This window comes from Sinocyclocheilus anshuiensis, unplaced genomic scaffold (assembly GCF_001515605.1).
Source record: "Sinocyclocheilus anshuiensis isolate Anshui unplaced genomic scaffold, SAMN03320099.WGS_v1.1 scaffold670, whole genome shotgun sequence".
In the NCBI taxonomy this organism is placed as follows: domain Eukaryota; kingdom Metazoa; phylum Chordata; class Actinopteri; order Cypriniformes; family Cyprinidae; genus Sinocyclocheilus; species Sinocyclocheilus anshuiensis.
In genome coordinates this window covers 1,668,597-1,688,644 of record NW_015546062.1, presented here as the reverse complement: position 1 = coordinate 1,688,644, position 20,048 = coordinate 1,668,597, and the positions used below count along the sequence as shown (strand labels likewise).

Sequence of the window (20,048 nt, the reverse complement as noted above, 5' to 3'; positions counted from 1 at the left end):
CTAGAGAAAGATCCACCAATCCAGATAATCACAACAAATCAAACCATCCACTTTATTTGATAAAATACAGTAAAAAAATAGTGATATTGTGAAAAATTATAATTTAAAAACAATTTTCTGTTTTAATATATTTAACATTTTTATTTGATGGCAAAGCTGAATTTTCAGCAGCCATTACTCAGTGTCACATGATTCTTCAGAAATCATTCAAATATGCTGATTTGGTGCACAGGAAGCATTAAAAACATTGGGCTAATATATAAACATTTATATTTTACACATAACCAGTGAATCTAAAATCAAATGATTTGTATCATGCTATAAATTTGGGGACATGTCATTATGCTTTACTCATTCCCTTATAAAAATAAATTTTTCCCAGTTTGAACCAAAGGTTATGATGTTGTGATTCATCTTAAAGCTGGGTGGTTTTGTTCATGGCCTAGAGTGTTTTATAAAATCCCTGTGGAGAAAATCATTGGGAAAACACTTCCTGAACCAAGGCTGCTGACAAAATGGGCGGTTACTGTTGCACTCGATATGGCCAACAGATCTTAATCAACACATTTAAGACAACCTACAGGACAATGGCTAGCGGCCATAACAGCACATATGACACATAATTAACAGGCTTTGGCAAAACGTCAAGCATGCATAATCCCAAAGTTAAACAACACAAAACAGATAATTGAGCAATCATTTAGCTTAAAAGCTTTGCTTTCCAGGTGCATGATGGGAGATCAACTGCCCCGAGCTGATATAATAACATATATAATAACATAAAAGAATAAACAGAGACATGCCCACACACACAAAGAAACAAGGCCCAACAGACACATACATTCTCTCTCTTCATTGCTCATAGGGGAGCTGTGTTCTGTAAACTTACTTGAACTTGCAATAAAGAGAGCGAGGAAATTAAGGAAAGATGCAGAGGAGAGCAAGAGAGTCATATCCTCGTTGTTCAGGAGAAAGGGGGTAATAAACAATAAAGCGAGGACCAGTGTGTATGTGGGAGGCTGGTTCATCAGTCTCTGTGTAGAGGTGACTGAGAAGAAAATCGAAAATGGTTAGACTGAACTAATATATTGAAAAAGATAAAATATTGTGTCTATTGAAAATCATATCTGCACCCTCTGTTTAATAAACAGAGTCTCCCAGGTTGACTTTAAACTTCACATATTATCGACCAACATCAGAAAGTGGGACTTTGTGTGTGAGTGAGTGAGTGAGTGAGTGTGAATTTATCTGTTGGATTAGTACAGTTCAAAAGGCTAAAACTCGCCATCAGACCTGTGACATTGAGCGACTGCACTGATACAGAGTGAAAGAAGAGAAAGGAGAACAGCGGAATGGAGTGAGATGTAGAGAATGAGGAGAGAGGAGTTAAAGCAGGGGAGCGAGAGATTGGTTGGTTTCTAATTGCCTGTGGCAAATGGGCTTTGAAACGAGGGGAAGTGAGTGGAGGTGTGTGTGATTTACACTCACACACACTCTGCTGATGTGAGGGGAGCGGTGATGAGGTCGGCCTTGAGAGCAGGTAACAGCGGCTGAACTCTCCCCCCACCGACACATATCAAATCCTTAGCAGATTTAAAACCAAACACACACTCATCCTCTCTCTCGACTGAAACACTGATTCTGAGAAAGTTTGATTGATTAAAAAACCTGCTCTGAAGCCAGTGAATAGTAAGTGTCTGTTTGGCTGCAAAGAGTGGAATTGTGGATTAAATTTATTGGGGTGGCATGTGGCACGTTGGCAGTCGCACGCATGTGTGTGAGCCGGTGCCAGAGGCTCTATGATGCCTCTGAATTTAATAACCTTTCAATAATTTAACGCTGTTGAGGAGGAAAGAAAGGACGAGTGAAGAGAAAAAGAGGGGGGGGGGCAAAATGAGTAGAGGGATTGACCAAATAATTAGATGGGAGACAAAATGGAGATGCGAAAGAAACGTGGAGCTCTATATACTATCAGGGGAGTCAAGCACCTATTTTTTGAGGGTTCACTAATGGCAGTCTTGGCTATAGTGCCAGTCATGGAATAAAGAATAATTAAAATGTTCAATAATAATGTAAAATAAGCCAGTACTTTCAGTGTTGATTTCTGTAAGTTATATTGTTACTCCAATAGGTGGCAACAAGTGTCTTTATGAGTGAGTCATTGAATTATTTACTCAAGCAGTTGGTTCAAAAACACTGATTCATTCAGGAATGTAAAAAGTGAGTGAGTTATTGAATCATTTACTCAAGTGATTCATTCAGAAACAGTGATTTATTCAGGAATGTAACAAGTGAGTGAGTCATTGAATCATTTATTCAAGTGATTCATTCAGAAACAGTGATTTATTCAGGAATGTTACAAGTGAGTGAGTCATTGAATCATTTATTCAAGTGATTCTTTCAGAAAGACTGATTTATTCAGGAATGTAACAAATGAGTGAGTTATTAAATAATTTTCTTAAAGGGATCATATGATGCGATTTCAAGTTTTCCTTTCTATTTGGAGTGTTACAAGCCGTTTGTGAATAGAAAAGATCCCTAAAGTTGCAAAGACTAAAGTCTCAAACCAAAAGAGATATTCTTTATAAAAGTTAAGACTGGTCCACGCCCTCCTAAAACAGCTCATTCTAACACGCCCCCACATGTCTACGTCACGATGTGGGAAGATTTGCATAACGCCGCCCAAATGTTAACGCAAAGAAAGAAGGCGTAACTTTATTGTTGCTGCCGCCGTCATGTTGTGGAGACGCTGTGTGTTTCGTTGCGAAAGCGAAACTACTTTGTTTGGCCTTCCAAATGAGGACACGAATAGAAATCAGTGATTAAGTTGTATTTACAACACCATTTCATTACACTAAATACACAAAATAATGTTCTTTTTAGCAACATCATATGACCCCTTTAAGTGATTTATTCAGAAACACTGATTCATTCAAGAATGTAACAAGTGAGTTATTGAATCATTTACTCAAGTGCTTCATTTAGAAACACTGATTTAACACTGATTTATTCATTCATTCATTACTGAATCATTCATTAAAGCGATTTGTTAAAAAAATATTGAATTATTCAGTATTGTAATAAGTGAGGGAGTCATTAACGCACATTTACTTAATTTAAAACAACTGATTTACTCAAGTGTATTATTCAAAAACAGATTCATTCAGAATTGTAACAAGTGAGTGAGTCATTGAATCATTAGGCTGATTGGTTCAAAATACTTATTCATTTAGGAACGAAACACACTACTTATACATGTTTGGTTTGGCTTCATTTGGAACTATTTTCATTCACAGAGCAAAATTAGACAATGTAAATTGTGAAATTATATCGAAAATTGAAGTTACTTATTATGAACTTCTTGTTCATTGAACTATTGTATAAAATCGTGCTTTTGGTCTGAATATCAGTGCAGCTGTGATTACCTGCAGACAAATCACGTGATATTCAGAGCAACAACACTCTTGCTCATGTGATACTTCTTAATTGACTCGATGCAGAGGTCTGTATGTTAACTAAACACTTTCTTTTAGTCCACAGTCATCAGTGGATCTGCAGGTGTCCTTTATAGAACGCAGCGTGTGTGTGTGTTTGTGTGTGTTAACACGCCCCGTGTTTTGTCAACTGTTCGCAGGACAGATGCTCTCCTTTAATTAAACGGATTGAGGAGGTTAATTAGAAGAACAGAAAAGAACAACGAGGCAAGAGAAGAGAGCTGCTGTTTCTCCTGTGGTGCTGATTCAGCTTTGCCATCTCTCTCTCTCTCTCTCTCGCACTCATTACAGATATGCTCTGTAGGCACAATCATTCTGCACATATGTAACTATGAGAAATGTGCATCTTACTCATGTTCTACATGGACAGGATGAAGATTTTAATTAATATGTGTCCTAAAATGGACGGTAATAATGGGATTTCTTGGTGTACTTGCAACATTTGATTAATGAAGCAAACTAAAACGCTTATATGGGCATTTGTGTTTCAGATGGTATTATTGCTTTTCTTGGCTTTTGTTCTCTTGTAGAAGCTTGGTCTCTGTCTCTCTCTCGTAGTGACATTGATCCACTGAGTCTTGATCTTGCTCTAACCTGCTGTCCCAAAATCCCTTACTGCCCAGCTCAGCATCTTTTATCCTGGACCCACACAATCTGTCTGTACACACATATACAGTCAATCACACGAATCTTGTGTGTATGTATGTGCCTTCAAATGTTAGCTAAACAGTTCCAGTGTTTTGCTCTTGTAGACAGAGAAGTAACTACTCCGAGCCAAGGAGGAAATGTGTTGCAGGCATTTTTTAAATACTCAGTATCATTATTAGTGATTTTAGATCTCCCACGGATCTCTAGATCTCCTAGTGGACATAGGCACAACTGCAAATTGCCTTCCATCAGTCGTCTTCCTCTGATTGTCCTGTCAGCATCCATGCACTCCTGAAAGTTTGTAATGAAAGAGAAAAAAGCTTTTTTGTGAACTCTTCTTTTGTGTGCTTTATCCTTGAAACACAAATCTGAAAGGTCTGCTTCATTTGAGTGGTCATAAAGAAAGATGCTTGCACGTATACACAGGCATTCAAATATTTAATTAATGTTCTATAATCTGTCTGGCTTCTCCTGTCAGTCACGGTTTCTCGTTTTCTTTTCTTATAAAAATAAAATAAAACTACAACCACACTGGCAAATGTCGAGGGTAGATTTGAAATGTTAACCATTTATTTCATTAGAATTTAAACGTGTTGATTACAATATTTATTGGCAAAAACAATGATTATGATAATCTATTTTAGATTTTTAGATTTATTTTTACATTTTTTGCTCTTTAATTAATTGTTTCGTTTCACAAATGTTTTAATATTTACATTTTGTTCAAAGGCCTATAGTTCTAACAGCAGATTCTACTGTGGCAACTTACACAGTATGCTGTGTCAACATGCATCATGATTGGTCAACATGCGTTTAAATATATATATATATGATATATAACTTATTTTCCGGATGTGTGTGTATAGAGGGGTGTGGCGTGATAGAGGCAAGCAGCAAACATTGCACTCACCATAAGCATTTAAAATTCAGAAGACGGAGGAATTGAATGAGTCTTGAGAGGAGTGTGTGAGTGAGTGGGGATCAGAAACGAAGGGGGATAGGCGTTAATGCAGCGTTTTTTATCTTCATTTAATAATTGAATAATAATCTCCCTGGAGAAGTGACCTAGAACTGAAGAAAAGAAATTGATATTCCTTTGGCATCTAAATACTGACACCTCCTGGTGAGTCGTTATTACTGCAATAACCCACTGAGTTTCACTCCATCCTTTCGGTGTCTACTGCTGTGACATTGACAAACGAGTGCAGTGAAGAAGGGACCGCGGCGGGGATTTGAATTCTGACACTTGCACTGCAACTTTTCCAGCCTGCAGTATGACATTTCCCGCGAGAGCTGCATTCACTCGGCGCAAACGCTCCTCGTTGTTTATATACCATGCGTTACGCGCGTTTTCATCAGACTCCGTCTCGGAATGGTGAGACTCATTGTCAATACAGCTGCGCACTGGAGTGGTATAACAATATATTACTACAGGTCTCAACACAGCCATCACTCGTCTCTCGCTTCTTCATGCTCACCTTCATTCTATCTCACAGGCCCGAGGGAGCTTCCCCCGAAATGCAAATGTCTGATACAAGCTTGTACTGATTCTACCTGAACTTCAGCCGAAGAAAATGCATCCATAATCACGTTAAAATTTATTTTGTCCTCCTTTAACCTTGAAGGAAAAGAAAATACCTGTTTGTGTGTTTGCGTGTATAATGATTTACAACAAAACTATTGTTTCGTCCAGTGTAATGATTATACTGTAAATGTAGCTACATAAATAATCTAGTGCATGAGCTCCACTCAGATCACTGGATCATTTCCTCTAGGAGAGGTCACTGGGGCTAAGAGGAACTCTTTTTTTGCTTTTCATTTTGGAGGAATGTGAAATCAACGGCACCTGACCTCTTGCCATTTTAAATCAGATGTGCTTGACTGATTCCAAATGTGAGTGCATTTCTAGTTGTTCTCACATTTAGGTTGGCTGTTGGAGAGAGCAAATGATTGTTCTCAGCTGTATCCTTGTCCTCTGGTGTCAAACTGTGTGTTTTCACTGGTCGTCTAAACATTTTGTGTAATTTAAGCATATTTTGCAGTACTCTGACAGTAGTAGATAAAGTACAGTATTTGGATGACAGCACTGTCCTGCAGTTTTATTGCTAACTAAAAATAAAACGATTGAAACCCATTTTTTCATCAATTAAAATAAAGCTAAAATAAAATATAAATATCAAATAAAACTTAAAAAATTCAAATGAAACAAATTAAAATGAGTGAAAGTAGCCAAAATGCCTACAACCGTCAAAGAGTCAAAATATTTGTAATAACGCAATATTTGTAATAATAATACTCGTCCCCTTCAGCATGACAGCAGCCAATACCTCCATCTTATAATTATTAAAATATTTAAAATGAAAACAATTGTTATATTTAATATTGTAGCGTTTAGTAAATATTATAGTTTCTATTTTGTTTTGTATTGTATTGTTTTTATTCCTATTTCCTATTCTGTCCCATTTTTGCCCAAGGGTACGGGAAATTGGAGTACAGGAAACTGGAAATTGTTTTGCAGTTGCTTTTTGCTGGACCTACTGTATGCGAAAAGATATGCCAGATACATGCATGTATGTATGTATGTATGTATGTATGCATGTATGTCCAGCATTATTTGAGCAATAGGTGACCATCTTTTGTGTTTCTTTGTGTCATCAGACTTCGTAAGGAGGGCTACACAGTGCAGGTGAATGTCAATGACTATCTGGATATCTACTGTCCTCACTACAACAGCAGCCAGAGAGGCGTCGCCGAGCAGTACGTGCTCTACATGGTCAGTTATCGTGGTTACCGTACGTGTGACCCGCAGCTGGGCTTCAAACGCTGGGAGTGTAACCGTCCCCACGCCCCGCACGCACCAATCAAATTCTCGGAAAAGTTCCAGCGCTACAGCGCCTTCTCGCTCGGCTACGAGTTCCACGTCGGGCAGGAGTATTATTATATCTGTGAGTATATAGTGTGCTTTACCTCACCTATACATACTTCCAAGTCTATTGTGACACAGCTTCGTATGTTTTTGTGTTATTATATATGAATCTCAGACAGCCTGTCCAGTACATGTCCACCAAAAACAAAGAAATTATGTTGTTCTTCTTCAAAGTTTAATAATAATTTATTATTTTGCATTACTACATTATTTTTACAGTTAAGCACATCATCCCAGACCCCAGATTTTCATAAATGGATCAAATGTGAAAAAGTGAAGTACTATTTGTTGCCCTGCCTTTAATATAGGTTTACTAGAAGTTAAAATTAGAAGAAAAAAAATATATAGAAATTTGAAAAAAAAAAATTATAATAATATTTATTATAATAATTTATTATAATAGCTACTGCAATAATGTTACAAACATGATTAACGACACTTTATTGATTATTGCTAATGAGAATATTGGGAGTTTAATAATAATAATAGTAACAGTTGTTATTATTATTTATACATTAAAGTATTTAGTTCCAAGTACATTAATAATACTTTAACATTTTGTGTGAGATTCAACCATTTGTGAATTTATAACGTTTTATAACTCAGCTTAATTATATTACTGTAAGTGCATTGTGTATAATAATAATAATAATTATTATTATTATTATTGCTATTATTACTACATATAATTATATCTGTACGTACACTGTGCTAACACTATGCACACTACTGTATGTGTAGGACCTTTTGCATTCATTATCATATAAGTTACTATAATACAAAACTACAGGCTTTTTTGTTACTAGATACTGATATTTTTACTTAACATTTCACTGTGTTCTTTGGATGTACAAAACTACAGTACTACAGAATATTACAGTTATGAAACCTATTTCTGATGATTGACAGGTGACTGACGTTTTGCTGTTTTGTTTTAGCCACACCCACTCATCACCACGGCCGGAGCTGCCTGAGATTAAGAGTGTATGTCTGCTGCTCAACAGGTATCGACCTCAATCCATCCGTCTATCCATCATACATCCATCCATCCAACTCTATTTTTCAGTCAGTTGATCCACCTGTCAGCCCATTTATGAAGTGCACTCAGTCCGTGTTTCTTTAACTCTTCTATCTGTCTTTCTGAGAATTAAATCAATCTGTTTACGCAGAAAGCACACTCTCTCCCTCTCTATTCCCACTAGGTTTCACATCTTAATGTTGTTGTTTGGCACTACAGTGATTCCCAACTGAGGGTTACTTGAAAAGATATTGATTTTGCTTTGTTAAACCTGCACTACCATTCAAAAGTTAGCGGTCAGTAAGATTTATTTTTATTATGATTTTTTTTTTTTTTGAAAGAACTTTTATTCAGGAAGGATGCATTAAATGCGGTAAATGTTAAGGATTTCTATTTCAAATCAATGTTGTTATTTTGAACTGTATGTCCATAAAATATTAAATCAGCACAGCCGTTTTCAACTTTGATAATACAAATAATGAATGTTTCTTGAGCACCAAATCAGCATATTTGAATGATCTCTGAAGGTTCATGTGACACTGAAGACTGTAGTAATGATGCTGAAAATTCAGCTTTGCTATCACAGGAATAAATACCATTTTGAAATATATTAAAATAGAAAACAGTTATTTTAAATTCGAATAGCTTTTCACAATGTTACCATTTTACTGTATTTTTTGTTCAAATTAATGCAGCCTTTGTAATCATAAGATCTAAAAAAGTAAAAATCATACAGATGTCACATTTTTAGTGTATATAACAGAATTTGTGACATTAGAATAAAAAAAATCTAATTAAATAGTTATAATAAAATTACAATTTAAAATGTCTTACCTAATTGAAACAATATCAAGCTGAATACAATTAAAAACATACTTACATATATAAGGCTTTTGGAGTATATAAAACAAAAAAAGGTTGGGAAACACTGCTATAACTTGCTCATTCTCTGTCATTTCTTCCCTCTCTCTCCCTCTTCTCTTTTGTATCCAGGTGCTGTCAGGATTCATGTTCTCTCACAGTCAGTTTGCTGCCACTGAGTGTTATTTTAACCCCTCACCTTCTCATTCTGTCAGTGCTCATGTTCATTAATAATATTCCAGTATGTGAGCGAGAGAAAGAGAGAATACTGTGTGCTGTCTTAACCTCTGCCCTCTCTCTTGGAGTCTCTGAGTTCTTGTGTCAAGTCGAATCTGTTAGTCCCGCTCAGTCAGGTCTGAACTCCAGTGCCTTGAGTTCAAAGGGCTGAAGCAGGGCTGATGTATTTATAAGGATGTGGAAAACTACATACTAATGAGCTGATGAGTTGAATCAGGTGTGTTAGATTAGAGAGATAAAATGTGCAGTCATCGGAGGCCTTTGAGACCAAGATTGAGAACCACTGAGCTAAAATAGAATGAAACAAAATGTAGTAGTTTTGAGATGCAGTTTTAGAAGTTGAAATTAATACGCCATCTTAAAAAAACACAACACATGTAATGGGACTCTTAAAGAAGTTTAACATGTAACTTTTTTCTGACGTTTTTAAGTTTAGCAAAATTAAAGCAATACTACATACCAAAGCTAAAACAACAACAGCAATAATAATAATAATAATTATTATTATTATTATTTTCTCAAATAAATAATTTGATTTTTACAGTGCAGTTGTTCTGATGTCAAAACAAATTATTAAAATACAGACAAATTCGCATTTTCTGCTAAGCTGACAGAAAATCTTTTTTATCTATACCCACTATTGAATTTAACTCAGATTTATTTGTATATCAATTTCACAATTAAAAAAATATATATTTTACATTCACAATTAATACATTTAAAAAAAAAATAATTTCACATTTTCAAATAAATGTTTTTTTTTTACTTTCTGTTTAACTGACAGAATATCTTTTTTCTAAGCACTATTAGAGATTTTCAGTTCATTTTTTCAATTCAAATGTACTTGCATATCTATTTCACAATACATTACACATTTATTTTATGCTCACAGTATTTTTTGTTCCACAATAAATTACATTTTTACTTTCTGTTAAACTGACAGAATATATTTTTCTCTAAACACTAGAGAAACATCAATTTAAATGTATTTGTTTATCAAATTCACAATAAAATAAAAAATTATTTTACATTTATTTTACAATAAATAGTTTTTTCCTGCAAAAAAAATGCCATTTTCACTTTCTCTTTTTGTTAGCTATTAGAAAATTTGAAATTCTTACTTCAAATGTATAATTTTTGCTAATATATGTAACTAGTATTTTTTGTTCCACAATAAATTACATTTTTACTTTCTGTTAAACTGACAGAATATATTTTTTCTAAACACTAGAGAAACATCAATTTAAATGTATTTGTTTATCAAATTCACAATAAAATAAAAAATTATTTTACATTTATTTTACAATAAATAGTTTTTTCCTGCAAAAAAATGCCATTTTCACTTTCTCTTTTTGTTAGCTATTAGAAAATTTGAAATTCTTACTTCAAATGTATCATTTTTGCTAATATATGTAACTAAAATAAATATTAATATTGTATATTATATTCATTAATTAATAGTATATTTAAAGCAGCTTTTTAAGACCCAAGCTGTACTTGAATGTATGTTGCAGAGAATTATTATTATTTTATTTTTTTTCAAAACTATATGCAGTTTTTTTTTTGTTTTGTTTTTTACAATTAAAATGAATGGCAGTCAAAAGAATAAAATAATCACAATTAATCGTGATTTTCCATAAAAGTGTCAAAATAATTGTCAAATACAATAAATGTGCAAAAAATAAGCACTATTAGAGATTTTCAGTTCATTTTTTCAATTAAAATGTACTTGCATATCTATTTCACAATACATTACACATTTATTTTATGCTCACAGTATTTTTTGTTCCACAATAAATTACATTTTTACTTTCTGTTAAACTGACAGAATATATTTTTTCTAAACACTAGAGAAACATCAATTTAAATGTATTTGTTTATCAAATTCACAATAAAATAAAAAATTATTTTACATTTATTTTACAATAAATAGTTTTTTCCTGCAAAAAAATGCCATTTTCACTTTCTCTTTTTGTTAGCTATTAGAAAATTTGAAATTCTTACTTCAAATGTATCATTTTTGCTAATATATGTAACTAAAATAAATATTAATATTGTATATTATATTCATTAATTAATAGTATATTTAAAGCAGCTTTTTAAGACCCAAGCTGTACTTGAATGTATGTTGCAGAGAATTATTATTATTTTATTTTTTTTCAAAACTATATGCAGTTTTTTTTTGTTTTGTTTTTTACAATTAAAATGAATGGCAGTCAAAAGAATAAAATAATCACAATTAATCATGATTTTCCATAAAAGTGTCAAAATAATTGTCAAATACAATAAATGTGCAAAAAATAAATAATAAAAACTAATTTTACTGAAATCAAATTTTGTTTAGGACACCAGTAAATCCCTAGACAAATCAGCTGTTAGACAAGTAGTCGACAAGTGGACTATTGTTTCATGATTCATGTCCCATCCTTTTGCTTTATGTAGCCTGAACCGGGAACACTAACTACCCCATCACTTTCTCACCGCTGCGTATGACCTAGAGGAGCTTACAAATAAATTCCCAAGTCCTTTGAGAGCATGTATAAGATCCTTCAGAGAGAGGGGAGAGAGTGTGTTCTGATTCTCCTTTCATGTCTTCCAGCATCTGATTCAGATGATGAGCCCCAGCCCACAGAGCCAGACTACACTCTAAGACCCAACATCAAAATCGATGACCTCGGTGAGTTACACACACAACAGACAGACCACACTGACACTTATACATATGCATATAAATCACTAAGTTGACATTTACACCCAAGGTTTCTGTAGCATCCACACGCCTCTTTCCTAGTTACACAGCAAACTCATAAATCACACGTGTGCGTTAGAGCATATTATTGTTATAAATCAAATTGGGTAGCAAGTTACAAAAGCCAAATCCACTTCATGTGATTTGAATGTGTAACAAAAATGCATATGAGATCAACTCTAATTTGCTTTTCCTGTGCACACGGCGCACACCAAACAAACACAGCAGTTATCTGCTAACACACATCTGAGTGACACTAATGAAGCTACGAGCTAAAAGGCAAACGGAGCGTGAGCTGCCTGGCTATAGTTAGCTTGATTAGCGCTGAGGCTAGTGTTAGCGCTGATTAGCAGTGGCAGAACTAGCCCTCCAGTTCCCAGCCTTACAGTCACATCCTGCACTTCCTCAGCACCGCCGTAACTGACTCAAGGACAGCGACGACCGCACCATTTAAAAGAGAGAAAAGAAATTGATTTGACTTCAAGTGTTTTTAGGGAATAAAGAGGCATCGATCTGTTCATGTTTTTTTTTCCGAGCATGTGTTTTGAGACAGATGGATGTGGATGTGTTTTGGGTCATCTCTGGGTCGGAGCCACCCAACGATTTCCAATAACTGGAATCTGAGTAGCGGCTCTCTCCCGCTTGCTCTGATCGGGGGTTCAGTTTTCAAACAGGCCAGAGAGGGGAAGAGAAAAACCACAAGAGGCCAGCCGGGTCTCAGGAAGCTGCACATCTCGGTACAGCTCCATACATCTGTGTCCAATAAACAAAAGAAACAGTCTCGTCCTTGCTCACTGCTGTCGCATTAGTATTGACCAACTTAAAGTACCAATGGAAATTACACATTTCGAAAGTGTACACTAAACTTCTACAAACAAATCAAAAACCGCCACAGGAAACTCTAGAATGCTGCGAGTGCTTTTAAATTAAGTGCTTAAACATTTGTTCTTTTAATAATTTAAATAAAATTGGATTCTGAAGTCGTTAGAAACATAAATTCTCATTTGCAGGATTTTTAATGTCAGTTCTGTAAATCTGCTGGAGCAGTTAGTCCCATTAATGGCAGTAAGTTTCATGCTACAGTCGGAATTCATATTAGGTGCACAAACACGCAGGCAATCACAAATACAGATGCAATAAACACAAAGACAGCTTTTATTTGGCCTTTAGGGATAATACAGAGCAAGAAGATCTGTGTGGCATTGTGCTCATACCATTCTCTTTATAGGCTTTTTTTTTTTTTTACAATAAAAACAAACCATTTCCTGCTTGTTTTAAGCAATATTGGTTCATGTTGATATCCTAAACTAACAATGAACAATACATTTACAGCATTGTGTTAATTTAGGATAGCATTCATTTCTACTTATACACTACTGTTTGGAATCGGTACAGTGAATAATGTTTTTAAAGGTTGTCTCTTATGTTCACCAAGGCTGCATTCATTTGATCAGGATTTATTTGAATGGATGAAAACAGTTATATTGTAAAGTATTATTACAGTTTTTCTTTATTATTACAACTGTTTTCTGTTTTAATATATGTTTATTATATTAAATAATATGTTCATTGTTACAGTTTGGGTGCTATTAAAAGTGTACGACGCAGGAGAATTCCAAATAACATTCTTTAATGATAAATCCACAGAAGGAATCCAAGAGTACGGGGTAGCAACACATAGAATAAAAATATAGCTGGAAAATAATCTTCAACATTAGGAGCCTTTACTCCTTTACAAAAATCTGTTAATGATTTTCTCTCTTCAGTTAATAGAGCAGACCGCCACTTTGTCAGTAATTGATCAACTTTACGGGTCGAAAAAATTCAGAGATGAGAAGCAACTTGCTCAGTGTTCATAAGATTAGGTCCAGCCACCTTTAACAGATGACTTAAAGTGGTGGTCTTAGATTTGCAAAGCAGATTACTCAGTCCAGGAAAAGTGTGGTCACCAGCAGAAATGTCTAAATGGGCTCCATGTATTATGGGTTCATTTAACAACCAGAAGAGAGAGTACATAGATGGTGCCCTTTGATGATTAAAAAGACTCCAAACTCTAAAAAGGTTGCAATAAAAATGGGTACGTTGGCAAAGTCCAGCTTTAGGGGGTGTTACCGTTTGGGTGCTATTAAAAGCGCACGACGCGGGAGAAATCCAAATAACAGTCTTTAATGATAAATCCACAGAAGGAATCCAAGAGTATGGGGTAGCAACACATCGACACAACAACAAATAGCAGACAAAGAACCAGGGGAGAACACAGGACTTAAGTACTAATAGACAAATGAGATAATTCATAAACACAGGTGGAACCAAATTAACTAATCAGGGCAACTTAGGAAAACTAGGTCAAAGGAAGACTAAGGCAGGGGAACAGGAACACAAACAAAAGTCCATAACCGTGACAGTTCGCCTAAGGAACAGACAGGGCTTATAAACACAGGGACTAATGGGATAATTAATGACACAACAGGTGGGAACAATGAACTGATCAAGACACAGGCAAAACTAGGTCACGGGGAGCAAAGCAGAACACAACAGAAACGTGACGTGACATTTCGCCCCCTCCCAGAACGGCGCGTCCTCGCGCCAACAAAAGCTCCCAGCAGAGGAGGGAGGGTGGGGGTTCAGGAGGCGGGCAGGCAATGGGAAAGGGGCATATTTCATAGGACCAGGGAGTCAGGAAGGAGCCCGGAGCAGGAGGAGCCAGATGGAGATCCAGAGGCCAGCCAGGATAGCGCCCCACGGTGGAGTCGACGGCAGGAGGAGCCATGGTGGAGATAGGGCCGACAACACCAGGGGGACGACTGATGGAGACTGAGCTGGTGGAAGAGGAGCCCAGGATGGAGCCAAGCAGACGGAGAGCCAGGGCGACACAGAGGATCCGGAGGGCCAAGGCGGAGCCGAAGGCTCAGGCGACCGAGGCAGGGCTCCGGAAGACCGCGGCGGAGCCGGAGCGACTGAGGATGGAGGCGGCTGGAGGCAGAGACAGGGGATCCTAACGCCTAGGTGGAGCTGGAGACTGGTGGAGCCAGTGGGATGACGGGCCATGGTGGAGACGAGGGAGCTAGGAGCCAAGGCGGAACCGATGGGTCGAAGGACCGAGGTAGAGTCCAGGATTCGGAGGCTGGAGGCAGAGACAGGGGATCCTAACGCCTAGGTGGAGCTGGAGACTGGTGGAGCCAGTGGGATGACGGGCCATGGTGGAGACGAGGGAGCTAGGAGCCAAGGCGGAACCGATGGGTCGAAGGACCGAGGTAGAGTCCAGGATTCGGAGGCTGGAGGCAGAGACAGGGGATCCTAACGCCTAGGTGGAGCTGGAGACTGGTGGAGCCAGTGGGATGACGGGCCATGGTGGAGACGAGGGAGCTAGGAGCCAAGGTGGAGCCAATGGGTCGAAGGACCGAGGTGGAGTCCAGGACTCAGAGACTGGAGGAGGAGACAGGGAATCCTCACGCCTAGGTGGAGCTGGAGACTGGAAGTCCCGTGGTGGATGAGAGCGCCCAGATGGCGCTGACTGAGAGTGAGCTGAGGGACTGACAGGCACCAGCGGAGATGGGGCTGAGGAACTGACTGGTTTTTGAAGAGGAGGCGGGAGAGGGAGGCTGGGAGACAACACCGGAGAACAGGAGCTGGGCGGAACCAGCGGAGACGCAGTAGAACTGGGTATTACCTCCCCAAACCAGTCTATTAAGTCCATTTGACAAATGTTCATTAGTTCCTCATAATACATCCCAGAGGCCGGCTGCAGCTCACCCTCAGCGGCGGGAGTGTGGGCAGGGCTTCCCTCCGAGCCCTCGATCTCCACCAGTACTCCCTCGGGGACGGGCGATGTTGCCGGCTCACGCACCTGGTCAGACCGGTCTTGAGGCCCAGGCTCCAGGGCGATGATAGGCTCAGTAGCGGGTATGTGCGCTGGCTCACATGTCGCGGCAGGCTCAGGCTCTCCATCTGCAGTGGGCTCAGGCATTTGCTCCGTGCAGCGGGATGACGGCTGGCTGGTCTCTGGTTCGGGAGTGGGGCTGGAGATATCCTCCTCAGCGGGGCAGACAGTGAATGGAGATCCGTTGTTCTCCAGCACCCACTCCACGAAAGCAGTGAAAGGCCGGCTGCAGCTCCCCCTCAGCGGCGGGACTGTGGGCGGGGCTTCCCTCCAAGCCCTCGACCTCTAACAGTACTCCCTCGGGGACGGGCGATGTTGCCGGCTCACGCACCTGGTCAGACCGGTCTTGAGGCCCAGGCTCCAGGGCGATGATAGGCTCAGTAGCGGGTATGTGCGCTGGCTCACATGTCGCGGCAGGCTCAGGCTCTCCATCTGCAGTGGGCTCAGGCATTTGCTCCGTGCAGCGGGATGACGGCTGGCTGGTCTCTGGTTCGGGAGTGGGGCTGGAGATATCCTCCTCAGCGGGGCAGACAGTGAATGGAGATCCGTTGTTCTCCAGCACCCACTCCACGAAAGCAGTGAAATCCTCCTTGGGACACCCTCAGCGGCGGGAGTGTGGGCGGGGCTTCCCTCCAAGCCCTCGATCTCCACCTGTACTCCCTCTGGGATGGGTGATGATGCTGGCTCACGCACCTGGTCAGACCGGTCTTGAGGCCGAGGCTCTGGGGCGACGATAGGCTCAGTAGCGGGTATGCGCGCTGGCTCACGTGTCGCGGCAGGCTCAGGCTCTCAGTCTGCGGTGGGCTCAGGCATTTGCTCCGTGCAGCGGGATGACGGCTGGCTGGTCTCTGGTTCGTGAGTGGGGCTGGAGATGTCCTCCTCGGCGGGGCAGACGGAGAAATACAGTCCATTTCTCTCCAGCACCCACTCCACGAAAGCGGCGAAATCCTCCTTGGGACCGTTCGCTGGCAGGCATGCCTTACACCGCTCGCTCAGGCTGGTGTAATAGAATATGCAGAGCGAACGGTCAGGGAAGTGTGTAAGGCACGCCAGATCGAAAAAGTCCCTGTTATGGTCCTCCAGCGAACGGTCCTGTTGCTCCAGGCGCAGGAGTAGAACAGCTGGGATATCCATTCCGGGAGAGGGGAGAAACAAAAACAAAAGAGAAAGAAAAACGCTGCTATTATGATACTCAATTTGAGGGTCTGCTATTCTGTTACGGTTTGGGTGCTATTAAAAGCGTACAACGCAGGAGAAATCCAAATAACAGTCTTTAATGATAAATCCACAGAAGGACTCCAAGAGTATGGGGTAGCAACACATCGACACAACAACAAATAGCAGACAAAGAACCAGGGGAGAACACAGGACTTAAGTACTAATAGACAAATGAGATAATTAATAAACACAGGTGGAACCAAATTAACTAATCAGGGCAACTCAGGAAAACTAGGTCAAAGGAAGACTAAGGCAGGAGAACAGGAACACAAACAAAAGTCCATAACCGTGACACTTATTTGGTGCTTGAGAAACATTTCTTCTTACTATTTATTTATTTTTTGTTATCACAGCTGAAAACAGTTGTGCTGCTTAACATTTTTGTGGAAACTGTGATACCCTTTATTTTTACAGGATTCTTTGATGAATAGAAAGTTCAAAAGAACAGCATTTATTTGAAATAGAATTTTTTTTTATTGATGAAAAAGTCTTTACTGTCACTTTTGATCAATTTTGATCAAATCAACTCTTATTGAGTCCAAAGTTTTGAATGATTGTGTATACATTTTTAACATTTCATGTTGTAGAAAATAACAGTAGCTAATATATTATAAACAAACTTGAATTAACAGTGAACAGCAGTTTTTTATTGACATTAACCTAGATTACCCTACCCTACTATTTGTGCACAATGCACATTTCTTTATTAAGCCTAATGTCACTATTGATGAGGATTGTATGATAGTTGAATAATATCGGTCTTTAAATGCAAAATATTTAATGTGTACCTGAAGTATACTTGCAATAGTTACACTTTAGCACAATCAAATATACTTCATTGTATCTTTAGCTGGACTTCAGCACTTTCGCACGATTAAAGTGCATTAAGTACAAAATTAGTTGTTCCAATTTAGCAGACTTGAAGTATACAAGTTTAGTATACTAAAAGTACAATTGCAGGGTATTTTTGTTAAGTACATAAATATATAAATGTATTTGTAGTAGTATACTATGAAAGAAATACCTTTCAAATATATTTAAATCTATTTATTTTTCACTAGGCTAATGAATGCTATACAAATCTTGTTCATTGTTATTTCTTGACACTTAATGCATGACCTTATGTTAACCTTTGAACCTTATTGTAAAGTATTACTGTGATATTCTATGAGATGGAAAGATCTTTGTGTACCGTAATGTAAGATTTGACTTCCCATTCGGGTCATTAATAGGACAAACTTATCAAATTTCTCTGTAATCCATTCTCCAATGGAGAAAAACAACTTAACACTTACATCTGATCAGCTGATTAAGTCACATGACACGGCAGTACTAATTCCAGCAAACTAACAAGCTAGAAACGTCTATTCGTCCGGGCCATGAGATTGTATCTGTGTATGTTGGCACAGAGTGTTGAATTCCAGCATGTAAACAACATGTTCCAGAACATCCCACACAGCTTCTCTCTCCTGCCTGCCATCCAAGGATTCCTGTCAATCAAACATTCAGCCATGGTGATAATAATGCACTTTCTTTGCACAGTGTCTTTTAAATTATTAATCTGTCAGATATTATTTAAAACACACACACACACACACACACACACAAAAAGACTATTGAATTTTTTTTTATAATTATCAATGTTGAAATCCATTTTTGCTGATAAATATTTCTATGGAAACAATGATACACTACCTTTTTTCTTCCTTTTTATTTTAAAATGTATTAATATATTTTAAATTGAAAATATATTAATACTTTTATTCAGTAAGGATGCATAAAATTGATTAAAAAAAAAGTGGGCAGTAAAGACATTTATAATAATGTTGAAATCCATTTTTGCTGATAAATATTTCTATGGAAACAATGATACACTACCTTTTTTCTTCCTTTTTATTTTAAAATGTATTAATATATTTTAAATTGAAAATAAGTAAGGATGCATGAAATTGATTAAAAAAAAGTGGGCAGTAAAGACATTTATAATGTTACAAAATATTTATCTTTCAAATAAATGTTGCTCATTGAGCTTTCTGTTGATCAACAAAAAAATTGTTCAACATTAAAGATAATAATAACAACCATTATTAAAAACTGACCACCAATAATAATCAGCACATTAGAATGATTTCTAAAAATCATGTGACACTTTAAAATCTATTACAGTAGAAAACGGTTATTTTAAATTGTAAGAATACTTCACAATATTACAATAATCTAATTTATTTATAAATAGTATTATTTTTAATGAAAAAATGTGCAGAAAAATAATAATGCTAAAACTCATTGTTAAATACAGTTGCAATAAATAGTTCAGTAATAAATGGAAAATTAGCACCAGACGTGTCTGGAACAACTGTCACATCTTTTGTCTGTGTGTAACAACATCATATTATTCTGTCAAAACACACAGACATACTGTGTGCGTGTCTGGAGATGTTTGTGGCAGCCAATTTGCGTCACACACTATTCCTTGTGACCTGTAAGTGAAGACGTGTGTTTATGAACTTGTCTATCACATAGTCCGCGAACTGGAAGACACCTGCTCACAGTTGCAGACACCGACAAACCGGTTTTGTTAGCTGTCCGTCTCCTTTGATGATGTAACAGAATTCCATAGATTATTTGGGCACATCGGACACTCCTCTTGTCATGATAATAGTTACATTTTAGTTTGTTGTGTTCACAATGAAGCCTGTCTACAACTACACATGAACACAGACACCTTCAGTACATACCTGAGTCACTGCATTTATTTTTAACTCCTTCCCTTAGGCCTCAGTTGGTCAGAGGGTTTTCTATACCTTAGTGAGTCACGCAACATTAGTGTCTAGACCTCGGCTGGTAATTTTGTTCTGTCTGTCTCTTTCCAGATGACTACGATAATCCAGAGGTCCCGAAATTGGAGAAAAGCATCAGCGGTAGCAGTCCATCCAGAGATCGCCTTCTCCTAACCGTGGCATCACTTTTCCTCATCGCCCTTTCGGTCTCCTAGCATCCACCTCCTAAACGTCGCA

General features: G+C 38.0%; 1 protein-coding gene across 1 annotated transcript in view; it reads left to right on the top strand.

Annotated features, from left to right (window-relative positions):
* efna3b (ephrin-A3b) overlaps nt 1–20,042 on the top strand; it is a 59,562-nt gene extending 39,520 nt beyond the window's left edge. The window contains exons 2-5 of the mRNA XM_016500858.1: nt 6,801–7,087; nt 8,007–8,072; nt 11,784–11,861; nt 19,905–20,042. Coding sequence (XP_016356344.1) covers nt 6,801–7,087; nt 8,007–8,072; nt 11,784–11,861; nt 19,905–20,026 — 553 coding nt within the window. The 3' untranslated portion in view covers nt 20,027–20,042. The remainder of the gene's footprint in view (nt 1–6,800; nt 7,088–8,006; nt 8,073–11,783; nt 11,862–19,904) is intronic.
* The last annotated feature ends 6 nt before the right edge of the window (nt 20,043–20,048 follow it).